We start from the raw sequence: 14,176 nt of genomic DNA, 5'->3' as shown, positions 1-14,176 counted from the left end.
TTATATGAACAAAATCGATAAAGCATCAATTACTATATAGTAACCAGTAATGCCAATTTGAACAAGCTCTCCAAAGAATCCAGGCATGAGCAGCTTATTTAAAATTTCTTCAGTTTTCAAATGAAACTCAATGCAGCAAAAAAAAAAAAAGTTCTATTACAATTATCCTAGACCCAATTCGTACATAACATTGACAGCAGCAACTCTTCAATGCTGTTCATAACAAGGAAATTTTGTTTGACAAGACTTGAAAACCCACACAACTGATGCAATTGATAGTTTGAGATTATTCGTAGTCTTTGGTTCCAAAGTTCTTGCACCACATTTGGGAAGGGATTGGACGAACAGGGTGATGTGGTCGTTGCTGAAGAAAGAGTTCAAAAGATATTGTTAGCCAATATAATATATACTAGTTATGGCAAAATGCTACTAGTAAACATCATAACACTACCAAAAAAGAAAACATGATATACAAAAATTTCTGGCATTTCAAAAAGTTAAAACAGAATAGCAGCAGCAACTAGGAAAAGTAGAACTAGATTCTTCCAGAAAGAAATTCAAGTCGTCCATCTATTTCCAAAGCAAATAATTGGTAAAATTTCTGGTTGTTGCAAAGCGAAACAAATATTCTATTTATATGCACATAACTTGGTATAAACCTGACATAACTTGGTAGATTCAACAAGCACCTATTGATATTATACAGATCATTTTTAAAAGCAGAAAATAAGGTGATATTTTTGCAATTAAACAGAAGAAACACCAAAACAAATAGGTCACTCAGCAATTAGTTTCTTTTCCTTTTAAAAAATATGAAATAATGATATGTAAGGACTAGGGCAGATGATTGTTGTTATTTTCAACCGTAAATATGAAACACAACTGCCCCATCTTCCCCAACTTTATGCTGCAGGGAACTCTTTTGGAAGAGTGCAATAATTGCAGCACAACATCAATACACACAATCCCTGCTCAGAACAAGGCCTTCTTCCTATACAACACTCAGAGAAATGCTAAAAACAACCTCTGACACACTCTTTTTACACTTGCTCAACTAATATTATGACAGGCAATCTGGAGTGTCGATTTAATGTATTTTTTAAATAAATTCTACTAATTTTTCATTTCGTCACCACACAACGTTTTCCCCCAAGGTCTTCAAATCACTGTCTACAGGATTCACGGCAAGACCGCCTTCACCGTCAACCTCACCAAAATTGTGGGAAGCAAAGAGAAGATGACATCCTTTGCATTGCAAATAAGGCAATGAGAGCACACAAATCGTCGAAAATTTGTTCCAGTATTGTGTTAAAGAACACTTAAATTGGGACTAAGAAGTCAAATTCTAGCACATTTCTTCTGGTCGGGGTGTGGGGTTGTTGCAGGTGAGAAAAAGATGGGATAGAGTAAGGCAAAGAACCATTTTTTGAGGGAAAATAAAAAAAATAACCATTTTTTTGAATAACCGTTTTTTCATGGACTAGCATCCTCACAAATATGTAAGGCAGCAGCATCGGTTTGGCTTGTTGAGATGTGGTGGCTGTGTTTGTGTTTGAGGACGACTAGCTTTTTGTGATTCTCAGAAGTGGGGATCTCTACTCTCACAAGAGATAAGAGTCAAAGCAGAGAACATTTAAGATTTTTTTTTAAAAGTTGAATAAAAAAAAAGTGTGATATAGCTGCATAGTCGGTTAGCCTGTAATGCTTTTAAAAAAATAATGCAATGGTTGAGTGTTCAAGAGAGTGTGTGAGAGAGACTGTCCATAGAATTGCTCTACACTCCAATTGTTTCGACCTAACTATTTGGAATTAATTTACACTCTACAGCTACATATATCACACATGAATAAGAGCCTAACTAATCTCTTTCTTTGGGAAAAAGAAGAGAGGGTGGGGGATACTTGATAGACAAAATACTGACAAACGTGTGCTACGAAATAATGTTCTTTTGAATTTGACCTATATTTTTTGAAGGAAAAAAAATTCTAACGATAAATATGTTTTTCTTCGCTATAAAAATTGAAATTTTTTTATTTGGTCTTCATTTATTTGTTTTTAATCCCTACAGTTACAAATAATAGTATGTTTTTAGTCCCTCACCAACAACTAAAAAAGCACATCATTTTTGTATAGTACAACGTATTTAAAATTAATATGGACCAAAATCAAAATTTGCCAAATTCACAGGGGTTAATACATATTTAACCTGAAATTTCCATATCCTAAAAAGGTTCTCTTTCAGTCAAGACTTGCCAAAATATTCCTAAAAGAAGAAGCTAAACTCTTCAATCCTCATTACTATCAATAAAAAAGAGGTGGGCAGATCTACTTAGCATTTACAAATTTAAAACAACATCCATTTGCTCTCCCGTAGAGACAATGTGAGAAAAGAACCAATAAAAGCAAACAATGACAATGGAGAAAACAGTTTACACCATTTGAAATTTTGAATTCAACACATCCACTACTTATCATAGGTGTGTACTTATGTACTTAACTCATCAGTCAAAAATCTCAAATCACAAAGGATAGCATAAAACCCCACCCCATAACAACAAAGACAACTAAATTCTTCCACACTACGTGAGAACAGCTACATGGATCAAACAAAACCATAATGCCCAATCATGAATCATGCCTAAAGATAGACATCTAAAATTCTTTTAATGTTCTGGCATAAATTATTTATGGTCTCTCCCTGCCTCCAACAATTGGACTATTCTCCATTTTTTTCTCTGAGTCCTCTCCATATATGACAAAATCACTAAAAACAAGACTCACACCTTTTGTACAATGGGAGAAACCTCAATTTTCTCTTTAATAATTTGATTCCTATTCCTATCTTGTTTTGTGCGCACAGTGCCGACTCATTTGCAACATTGAGCTTACTTTCTAGTTTGCTCTTTATTGCCCAATATTCAATTCCATATTACATATGATTGTGCAGTAAAATTTTCTTATAAGTTGTGTATTTCTATCACAAATTCCACCTTCTCCATTTCATCCACCCAAATTGGGTCCTTTGACTAACATCTCTCTCCATCTCCCTATCATACTGTATAATGGAATCAACGTACTTAAACCATGGGACTGGAGGCATGGTATAAATTCTCCAATTTTCACATCTAAGCTAGAATTGTGTACTTCTTGCTAAACCTTCTAACTCTGAAAATCAATGATCTAGTGCAACAGAGTAACTTAAAATCCATTTCCACGAGATAAGCTAGAAAATAATCATACACCACTCAACCCATCTTTGACATCCATGCAGTGTACCCTAAAGTCTATTTCCAACTCATAATTCAAGGAATCACTCCTAACTCAAATGCCAACCCTTACATGGTTTAGCAATCATCAATTTTAAGAACCACATATGAATCTAAAACACCACGGACTTACATTATGGTATCCAATCCCATGCATCGGTGAAAATCTCACTTCCCCTTTGATTAAAATTGTCGCTACTACATAACTAACAATTCAGAACCAAACTTTCCAAACACAAAATCATCAATAAATAGCAGCACAGAACAACACTCCAGCATATTAACCAATGTATCAAAGTAAACATTGAAAAGATCTTCATATGCCCAGATCGTCGTTAACATTAACATTAAAATTAGCCCAAAACATTCTTAATTTTGCCAAATAATAATAACAACAATAATAAAATCCAATCAAATTAAGATTCCGTTATCAAGTCCCTCATTTATTCGCAACGAAAACACATCATACAAAATTAATCAAAAACATAATACAAAAAACACAAAATTTCCCTAAAAAAATTGATAATAACTTGGAGAAATAAAATCAAAACATGGAAATCTGATAAAGAAAACAGGAATTAGATTGAGAAAGAGAGAATGAAGAACCTCAAGTTTAGCTGAGAGTTTGAAGATGGGGATACAAACGAGGACGATACCGAACATAGCGATGGCGGTGTTGCGTTTCCAGTGTTTAGGGCGACAGTGAGGGCCACCAGTCATACTCCAAACCTTGTACCTGAAATCTCCTCCATTGGCTCCGCCATTACCGTGATCTGCTCCACCACCTCCCATTTTTGTTCTAAAATTTCAGTATCGAAGATTCGAAACCCTAATTCGATCAATCGCGTTTGATTTTAGACAATTGTATTTGGGATTGGGAGAAAGTGAGGAATGAGAAGGAGGAAAGGATATAACTCAGTGTGTGACTGACCACGGGATTATCGTAGGATTAACTAATTTCTAATTATCCTATTGGTTGGTAGACTCATCTTCTTATATATAAAAGTTAACCCGAGTGATTATTTTAGCCCTAATTTTAACCTAAACCCTATTGCTTAGATTTACTATTTTAACCCTAATGCTTATTTTCTGATTTGACCTTATATGCTTCCTTATATATCTTCTTATATATAGAAGTTAACCCGAGTGATTATTTTATCCCTAATTTTAACCTAAACCCTATTGCTTAGATTTACTATTTTAACCCTGATGCTTATTTTCTGATTTAACCTTAATGCTTATTTTCTGATTTAACCTTATTTGCTTCCTTATATATCTTCTTATATATAAAAGTTAACCCGAGTGATTATTTTAGCCATAATTTTAACTTAAACCATATTGTTTAGATTTACTATTTAAACGCTAATACTTATTTCCTGATTTAACCTTATCTGCTTCCTTACATATCTTCTTATATATAAAAGTTAACCCGAGTGATTATTTTAGCCCTAATTTTAACCTAAACCCTATTGCTTAGATTTACTATTTTAATCCTAATGCTTATTTTCTGATTTAACCTTAATGCTTATTTTCTGATTTAACCTCATCTGCTTCCTTATATATCTTTTTATATATAAAAGTTAACCGAGTGATTATTTTAGCCCTAATTTTAACCTAAACCCTATTGCTTAGATTTACTATTTTAACCCTAATGCTTATTTTCTGATTTAACCTTATCTGCTTCCTTATATATCTTCTTATATATTAAAAGTTAACCCGAGTGATTATTTTAGCCCAAATTTTAACCTAAGCCTTATTGCTTAGATTTACTATTTTAACCCTAATGCTTATTTTCTGATTTAACCTTATCTGCTTCCTTATATATCTTCTTATATATAAAAGTTAACCTGAGTGATTATTTTAGCCCTAATTTTAATCTAAACCCTATTGCTTAGATTTACTATTTTAACCCTAATGCTTATTTTCTGATTTAACCTTATCTGCTTCCCATATTTCTGCATTAGAATATAGAAGCCATAACCAACTTTTGCTCTCCAAACTTTTAATATGCAAGTGCATAATTAAAAATGATAATATTTATAATATTGGAAATATTTTTTGTCAAGAAATTCAGCTGTCATTTTTTTTCATCGATATAAACAGAAATTGTTAAATAGTTACTATTTTCTTTCATGCTTATCAAGATGTCAATCCTTAGTAAACAGAATCTCCTATTATTTTCCGTGATACATAACAAAATTGTTCAATGGTTACTAATTTGTGTCATGTGTTTCATCGTTATCAATATGTCAATCTTTAGTTAACAGAATGTCCTATTTTTCCATGCTTATCAGTATGTCAATCTTTAGGAAACAAAATGACCTATTTTTTATGCAGGGAAGTAAACACAATGTGCATAACAAATTAAGCTATTTTTAATGAAAATCAGTAAACAAATCGTTTTCTAAATCATCATGCCCTGCCCAATCGTTTGTTAATTGGCTTTAGTAAACAGTTAACCAAACTGTGATGAATTGGTAACTTCATTGCAAAAAGTATACTATTAATTTAGAGACTTAATAACAACATTTTAAAACTTCTAAAGAAAAGGCTAGACAAAAGCTTAATTGGATTAATACTTCTTCAGGTGACCATAAGAAAGAAATTGCTTTGATAAATATGCAATGATCAGCAAATTTATCAGCAAATTTTGTTTTTACCACAATGTGTAGCAGTTCTTCTATATGATAAGGTTTACAAGCTAAATTTTGTTTTTACCCCATTGTAGCAGTTCTCTTATTTATCAGCAATATTGGTACTATTTTTATGTCGACAGACGTTGGATTTTCTTTTCTTCAATAAACTATGTCATTAAATTTATGTGTTATATTACCGTAACAGGGTCGATGTCATGGAAATTGTTTAATATGGTACATTACAAAGGTTTCTGGCAATTTATTTTATGAATTGAACTATACTATTTTTTCGATTCAAGTAAAATGTTTACTTTCATATTTGCGCTATATTTGTTCTTTCGTATGACCCGTGCGTCAGCACGGGTCAATGGTCTAGTATTAATAAATGAATTGTAAAATCACGAAAAATACAAATGAAAATAATTTGTATAATTTTACAATTTTTATCCTTTTCTTTATTTTAATCATTCGTAGACCGTAATTATCTTTGACATCTAGATGTCTTAAAGTATTTCCATGACTTAGGTCCTTTGAACCCGCTATGAGATTAATCATTAAGCCAACGGCGAGACATATGCTTTTTTTTTCTTTCTTTTTTTACTAGGGTTGGATAACCTTTCAAATAGACAACTTAAAAACTCAAGATGGAGTTCTTTTTTAAGGTTTTTTTTTGAAAAATATGTTAAATTAAATTAGAATTTTGTTTTTTATTAGATTGAAAGTTGGTATTTATGCTAACCACTACAATTTTAAGTTCTTTTTGGTTAAAGCTAGAGTTTTAACTCTTAACATCCTTTTCAAACCCATTTTAATATCTTATTCAATCACGTGAGGTGTGTCTTTGTTTTATGAAAAAAGATAAATTAAATTGGGGAATAATGTTCCAATCAAAGTTGAGAAGAAATTCTTCTTTTTTTTTTCTTTTTTTTTTAACTTCTTTTTTTTTTTTCTTTTTCTCTTGAAAAGACCTTAAAACTCATATATCGCTCACAAAGAAAATTTATTTATATAAGAGATTAGCAAGGCTTGATTCTTGAACTCTCAACATGCATATCGAAAACCTGCCTTTTACTCTTTAATCAACCCTTGAGGTGCAGAGGGTGATATCACTAAAAAAAAATGAGTTTATGACCAAATTAGTCACTCAAATATAAATGTTGGTCATTTGGTCCCTAAATTATTTGGGGTTAAATATGTTTTTGGTCCCTATAAATATACCAACTTTTCGTTTTAGTCCCTCTAAAATTTTCCTTCAACTTTTAGTCCCTATAAAAGTTTCCATTTTCACTTTTGGTCCCTCTTTTAAAGTAAACTCATATGTCGAATACATATTTTTGAATAAAATTTTGCAGAAAAATTCATAATATTATAAGAATCTCTCCCAAAAAAAATTAGAATTTTTTAACAAAACATGAATTTAATATGAATTTTTATATGTTTGATGGTTAAAAATTCATAATTAATTTATGTTTTGTTAAAAAATTTTAATTTTTTGGGGGAATTTTTTTGACAATATTCTACATATTTCTGCACAATTTTATTAAAAAATACAAAAATTAACTTAAAAATAGGGACCAAAAGTAGTGATTGAAAATTTTATAGGGACTAAAAGTTGAAGGAAAATTTTAGAGGGACTAAAACGAAAAGTTAGTATATTTATAGGGACCAAAAACATATTTAACCCTAATAGACAAATAGTATTTCCTTTAATTTTTAGCTCTTGGTCAAACACAAATATTTTCGTTAGAAATCGTCACGTGGATGTCAATTATACTCTAATAAACTGTTTAAATTTGTGGTTCTAATCACTTTTCTAAAATCATCTTTGTTATTGGAAAAATCTCCCGACGGGATTGATCATAATGTTCTATTTCGATCCTATACTCTAATAAATTGGAAAAATGAGTTAAATGGACCAGTCCCCACAGAGATCTCCACTTACATGTGCAAATTCACATCCCTAAATTCAATGATCATATATAGTGCATGTGGTTTTTTATAATGATAGTAATAATCAATTGTAGATTATTATATTGGAAAAATTGAACAAATCATAATTTGGATTAATGAGCTTGAGCAGGAAATTGTTTGTTTACAAATACATGGACAACCCTCATCTTGGACAATCCAACAAAAGAACTATGTTTCAACTTGTTGTGCTGAACAACAGAATATAGACATCTTGGAAGCTGTCAAAGCATTTTTGGATTCTACATTGAACTTGAAATCATGGCCACTAAGGATGTTGATGCAATTTTTGATATGTCGATGGATGCTTCTAACCAAGCACATGTTCTAAAAAAAGCACATTATTTTTCTGTGGCCATAATTCATCAAAATTGACCAACAATGTTGTCTCATTTTATCTCTCAAAATTGACTACAAGTTAAAAAGTACCAATTCCAATTTTCATGTAATATCTGATTTATTCTAACTGGCAGCTATGGACTGAACACAGGATCGAAATAGAACATTATGATCAATCCAATTTATCCCAATAATAATACTAATGGTTTAGAGTAAATTCCATTTTGGATTTCTCATAGTTTTTTGGAATATCAATTTTTATTAGTCCGACAAATGTAATCCTTTGAAAACTATTTTTTTGTTAATCTTACAATCATATTAAAAGGTATTCTGAAAACAAATTTAATAAGTTACTTATAACTGGCCTCATTAAAAAATGTCCTATTAACAATGAACAATGATAAGCAAAACATAACATATATAATTAGAAAGAAACCTAGATACATATAGATACTGAGAGAAAAGAGTATTACTCTCCACAAAAATCTTGTCTCACCTCATCCATGTTTGAATTGTCAGAAATCATATTGGAAAACATATACATCAAATAAAAGTGGACAGAAAGAGAGTTGAACTATGTTGCTTTGGATTCTTCAACAAGACTTTGATTTATTTCTTCAATAGTAAAAGGTTGAGAAGAATTCCTTGGTGGATTTTTCTCAATGAACTTAATCAACCCTTTTTCACCACCAGGAAACCCTCCAGTTAGCCCCATCATTTCCTTCTCAAAACCATCTTTAGGAATTGCAGCAATATCACTAGTCAACTTTTCTGATCCATCTGTGTTTTCTTGCACTTTTTCATTGGATGATCCTGTTTCATCTTTATCAACTTGCCTTTTCAGCTCTTGTTCAAGTCCTTTTTCTCCATTGCATAGTCCTCTTCCTCCCATCATTTTTAGTATGTTGAATTCAGCACGTGGTTGTAGTTGAGAAGTTGGTTTTCTGTGATGTGTTGTTGAAGATTTCATGAGAGTGAAGTGGTGATCTTGGCCTATGAACTGGGATCGTAGGAGAGAGCCATGAAGGCCTTGAAGAGGAGCAAAAGCAGCCATTTTTTTATTATAATAAGTGGAGGAAGTGAAGTTGGGTGCAAGAAGGAAAGAGTTTTGATGTAATCCTTAAATATGTTAATGAGTTTTGGATGTATAGTTCAAATATCTTGATGAATAGATGACTCATTTAATTCTTTCATAAAAAAAAAGATGACTCATTTAATTCTAACCACAAATTAATATCTTACATAGTACTACATCCTATAGGTGGTTGGTTGTCATTTTATCCAAAATATAGAAATGGACAAAAGTTGTCTGAATTGTTGGAAAGAATATCAACATTATGCACACGTATCCTCCCTCTACCACCCTTTCTGTCTCTCTAGCAAAACCAGTCATTGGATTAATCTAATGGTTGAAACTTGAAAATAAAAAATCAACTCAAAGGAGTCTTATATGACTTTGCAAAAACAATGCTTAGATTTAGAGACACGCACTCATGCAAGGTCAGATAGAACCACCAATCAGATTAAGGATTGACCGTCTAATATGACTTTTGAAAATTTGAGTCCTTAGACAAGTTTTCAAAGTTACGAAACATGTAGTTTATTTTGTTCAATTTTATCTCTCATAGAGATTTTATTATGATCATTTTTGCACAGAAATGAAATTAATTTGAACATGCTTTCAAAATATACATGGCAGTGATCACATTCGGAGCCATTGTTAACTCGGTTGTCAAGTACTTAAGTAAATCAAATGGACCACATACAACACAGAATAAGAAAAATAGAACTAGGACAACTATTATGCTATCACAACTTGAGATTCAAAACATCTAGTTCCTAAGCCATCATTCTATACAATCAATCAAAATTGGGACTAATGAACACAAAAATAAGTACAAATATTACTTCATATTTCCATAGATATATACAAGTTATTACTGATTCGGAAACTGAAACTAGATTCTTGCAGGGCTGGCCTGTGGTACTTTAGCTGGCGGCGAGAGAACCATGGGACTTCGCAATAAGCAGCTCAAGTCTCTGGTCATTATTATAAAGGAAAAACACAATTAAAGTACGAACGCAAATAGTCAAAAACAAAATTGAATAGCATAGTTCACAGGCCTGTTGTTCTGTTATGTAAAATAAATATATTCAACAGGAGCATGCTGAGAATTTGGAGCCAATAGAAAATATACAAGTTCTTCAATAGAATCCATGTTCTATTAAACTGAGATGCAAACCTTTACTGATTTATTGACTTCTTCGAGTTTATTAAGAAGTAATCCTCCGCCTATTCTGCGCTCTACTAAAGAAGAATGTGACGAACCTATCATCTGCAGATTAGAGTAAGACAGAGGTTTATATGCCTGAAATTCAAGTAATGCATTTGATACTATTGCCATCTGTTTACGGCTTGAATTTTAACAGCAAAATGTCATAATGAATTATCTTTGTCTCTCTCTAAATATATATTACTGTCAATATTATGACCGAAGAGTAAAACCTTGCAAAATTTCATTTCTATCAAAGCTGATCAGCTCAATTACAAATCTAGCACCTAACCTAACTGATACCATACTTCATAGAATGATTATAGCATTTTTAAATAAATAATATGAACACATTACTGTGCTTGTCCTCCAATATATTTTGAAATTTCTAATTCTAGTAGCAGGTGCATATATGGATTGCTTTCTTTCAAAAGTAAACATTCCAATAGATAAGTGATTTATTTTCTGTGCCCCTCAATTACCAGATTAGTAGAAAGATTTATCCTACTATCAGATCAGTTATCATTGGGCCATGATAACCTAAATGTACAACTACAACAACGGCAACAACCAAGCCTTATGCTACTAAGTGGGGTTGGCTACATTGATCAAATGACATCATAATGTTCTATCATATAAAATATTTTTATCCAACTTATTTCTCTAGATCTTTCTTAATAGTTTGTCTTATAGTTTTTCCAAGTCTTACTTTGTCTCTAGTGATTTGACAATGCTCCATCTGAATCTACTCTTCTTACCCATCACAAGGCCTCAAATTATTCTATGTTAATAGAGGGCCTTAGGTTAAATTTGTACCGGCTTGAGCTCAGGTAGCTCTGGGAATGATGATTTAGACTAACTAAACATTTTAATGGTCAAAGGAAAAAAAAATCAATCTATGATAATACTAACTGAAGTTGTATTGCCTAGTCTCTTGTCCCCCATTTATCCAGTGACTAATTTTAAAATCAAACATGGTACAGCTAGAGTTGTGATGTCCAGTCCCTTACTATTCAGCAAATCAAACACACCCTAAGATTAGATTATGGAGAAACTATTTCTTCTCTGCATTTATTCAACTGATTTAACAGCATATATATAGGCTAAACAAAGAAACGGAAACGGAAACAAAAAAGTTCCTATAATCAACTAGGAACCCCTAAAAGTTAGCAACAATAATAAAACAGAACGATCGACTACAATCCCTTGGATTACGAGATATAGTTATTTTTTTCATCCAATTTGCGATTCCTTTCTAACGCACACAAGTGGAACCTAATTTCCTTCACAAGGGTTACTTCATACCGTTATAGCAATAACAACATTCTAGACCAGATCATTTATAGTATGTCTCTGAGAATTACAAGTTGTAACATTTTCTGTACTAGGTGCGGCTCTTTTGTTAGGATGCATGGAGGAGGACTATAATTACCTTATGACTTCTTGATAGTGATCTCAAGACAGCTGGTCCCTCGGTTGTTGCAGGCATACGAGCCATGTTTTCCACGTCTATGCTTGGAGCCATAGCATTCCAACTTTTCCTTAAATCTCTTGAGATCTTTGAAGCTTCTGTTATGATCACCTGCAAATCAATTGCAATATTTTGTATGATGATAACATCCTCTTTGCTAGCACTTGGGTAGTATAATGTAAAGAAACATCCCCTTTGTTATGATCAGACCTTTCTCAAAAGATCAGGGTCAGAAATTCCTTGTGCTTGTAGAACATCTACTGGAGCAGCCTTTCCATGAGCAATACTTTCAACCCGAAAAATGTGGACGCCATATATAGACTGCAAACAACCTGAAAAGGAAATTAGGAAATCAAAGAAGACATAACAAACATCATAAAGTGAGGTTTTAAACTTTTAAACAGTAAGATGAGGATGTGCAGGCGTGTCTCTCAATTCTCAGGGAAAAACAGAATTAAATACAATCACTTTAAACAAAGGATGTTAGATTAGGATGCAAGAAAATAATCTTGTAAGGCCTGCATCAGTACCTTGTTCAATAATAATATCAATCACCAAAGAAAGAGGTAAACGTCTCTCAATTGTTATGGTCCCCCAAAACGGTATATATGAAGGCCTTGACACCTTGACCAAGGGAAAACGGAAATTAAAAAGTCAGTTCTCAATCAAACACGTAATACAACACTATGTACAAACAAAACTCTTCATATGTACCTTGTAAACTACTTCAGTATGTGTAACACATAATCTGCGAGAAGACAAATCCTTTCGAAGCACATATCTCCTAAAGGGAAGCTAGAGCAACATTAAAAGGCCAAATCCCCAAGCTAAAACCAGAAGTAATGATATAGAAAGCCATATGACTGTATCATATTTAATACTACTGCTTGCAAGCTCTTCGAAGGAAGCTGAGTAAACTATCTGTTCAGAACAACTTTCCTCTTCATCCTCGCCAAATTCAGACACGGGGTCTGCAAGTATTTGATCATTTGTTGATATCAGTTCTTCTGATAGTTGATCGGTGTGACCCATCATCCCTCAACTACAAACCATTCAAGAAAAAAGGAACACAAATAACAATATTAGCCCCAAAATATAAAAATTAAAAGCCTTTATCCTAGAATAAATACTACTGACATGAAAAAAATCTTTCATCGTGTTATGGCAAGTGTGAGGTGAGTTAAAAGTCTGACATTGTTTGAAAAAGTGAAGGTTGAACACTTTATAAGTCAGATGACTCATAAATCTAACGTCTTAAGGTTTTGGATAAAGATGTGGTGTGTATCTGACTTGTGTGGTTGCTCTGAGCCCAATGTGGATGATCCTCGAGCTCCTCTCGTGACCCAACACAGCGAAATATGAAAACTCACATGGGTAGAATTGAAACAACAACCAAGTCTTACCCCATTAAATAGGATCGGCTACATGGATCAAACAACGTCAGAATGTTATTTCATGTATCATATCTCTAACTCACTGATCTCTAGGTCTTTTCTTTAGTCTTTCCTCTACTTCCAACAATTCGAATACCCTCAATCTGATAGTCTCCGTCCATACTACATAATCTACCTGTCTTCTCTCCACTTGCCCAAACCATGTTTATATAAATATATCCTAGTGTGTACCGGTCAACTCAGTTTGACATAAATATATCCAAACATGAATAGTTTTACATTTAATTCATTTTTAACCAAAATTATTCATTTAAAATCAATTTTAGTCACCATATTTATTCAAACATATGAAACTTTCGAACTTTGGCACCCAGCAGAATATGAAGAAAAAAGGAACCAAACAAAACAAGACCGGATATCTCTTATGAAAACATGCGACGAAGGTTGAACGAAACAGAAGAGATTAATAAAATATAAGATAAAGTGAAACTTTTACCTCGTACTTGCAAAATATGTGACGAAATGGTTTGATGGGTATGTGAAAGGGAGCTTCAAGAGTGATGACTGATTGGAAAACACTGAAAATGGCACCAAACGTTCAATTCAAAGGATGGTCAACAACCTGCCGGGACGGTTTTCTGTTTTCGCTGATCACCACACTTTGAGACTAACTACAAATACTTTCATGAATAAAATACTATGTTTCTATAATATAAATATTTTATTTTAAAAAATTTGTATTAATTTCACTTGCTTTAATATATATATATATATATATATAACCAACACACGTTGGCTCAGTTGGTAAGGAACGGGCAACTTCCTTGCA

General features: G+C 32.5%; 1 protein-coding gene, 1 non-coding gene and 2 pseudogenes across 4 annotated transcripts; all 4 read right to left on the bottom strand.

Annotated features, from left to right (window-relative positions):
• On the bottom strand, positions 1-4,132 carry LOC146908616 (uncharacterized). The gene is made up of 2 exons (XM_085722872.1): positions 3,873-4,132; positions 1-364 (listed from the first exon to the last, which is right to left on the bottom strand). The coding sequence occupies exons 1-2, from the start codon at positions 4,056-4,058 to the stop codon at positions 287-289; spliced, it is 264 nt and encodes an 87-aa protein (XP_085578998.1). The 5' UTR covers positions 4,059-4,132; the 3' UTR covers positions 1-286.
• On the bottom strand, positions 831-975 carry LOC146908617 (small nucleolar RNA snoR135). The gene has a single exon (XR_015021007.1). It is a non-coding gene; the product is annotated as a small nucleolar RNA snoR135 (small nucleolar RNA).
• A 4,475-nt stretch (positions 4,133-8,607) lies between the features above and the next one.
• LOC146908615 (NAD(P)H-quinone oxidoreductase subunit S, chloroplastic pseudogene) lies at positions 8,608-9,263 on the bottom strand (annotated as a pseudogene). The gene has a single exon (XR_015017587.1). The product of XR_015017587.1 is annotated as an NAD(P)H-quinone oxidoreductase subunit S, chloroplastic pseudogene (transcript).
• On the bottom strand, positions 8,608-13,006 carry LOC146908614 (uncharacterized; annotated as a pseudogene). Its single transcript, XR_015017586.1, has 6 exons — positions 12,668-13,006; positions 12,484-12,577; positions 12,164-12,285; positions 11,915-12,064; positions 10,453-10,545; positions 8,608-10,249 (listed from the first exon to the last, which is right to left on the bottom strand). The product of XR_015017586.1 is annotated as an uncharacterized LOC146908614 (transcript).
• Between the last annotated feature and the right edge of the window lie 1,170 nt (positions 13,007-14,176).

The sequence above is a fragment of the Medicago sativa genome, chromosome 7, assembly GCF_051527215.1.
Source record: "Medicago sativa cultivar Bolivia chromosome 7, Bolivia_mono, whole genome shotgun sequence".
In the NCBI taxonomy this organism is placed as follows: Eukaryota; Viridiplantae; Streptophyta; class Magnoliopsida; order Fabales; family Fabaceae; genus Medicago; species Medicago sativa.
This window is presented reverse-complemented; position numbering and strand designations above follow the sequence as displayed.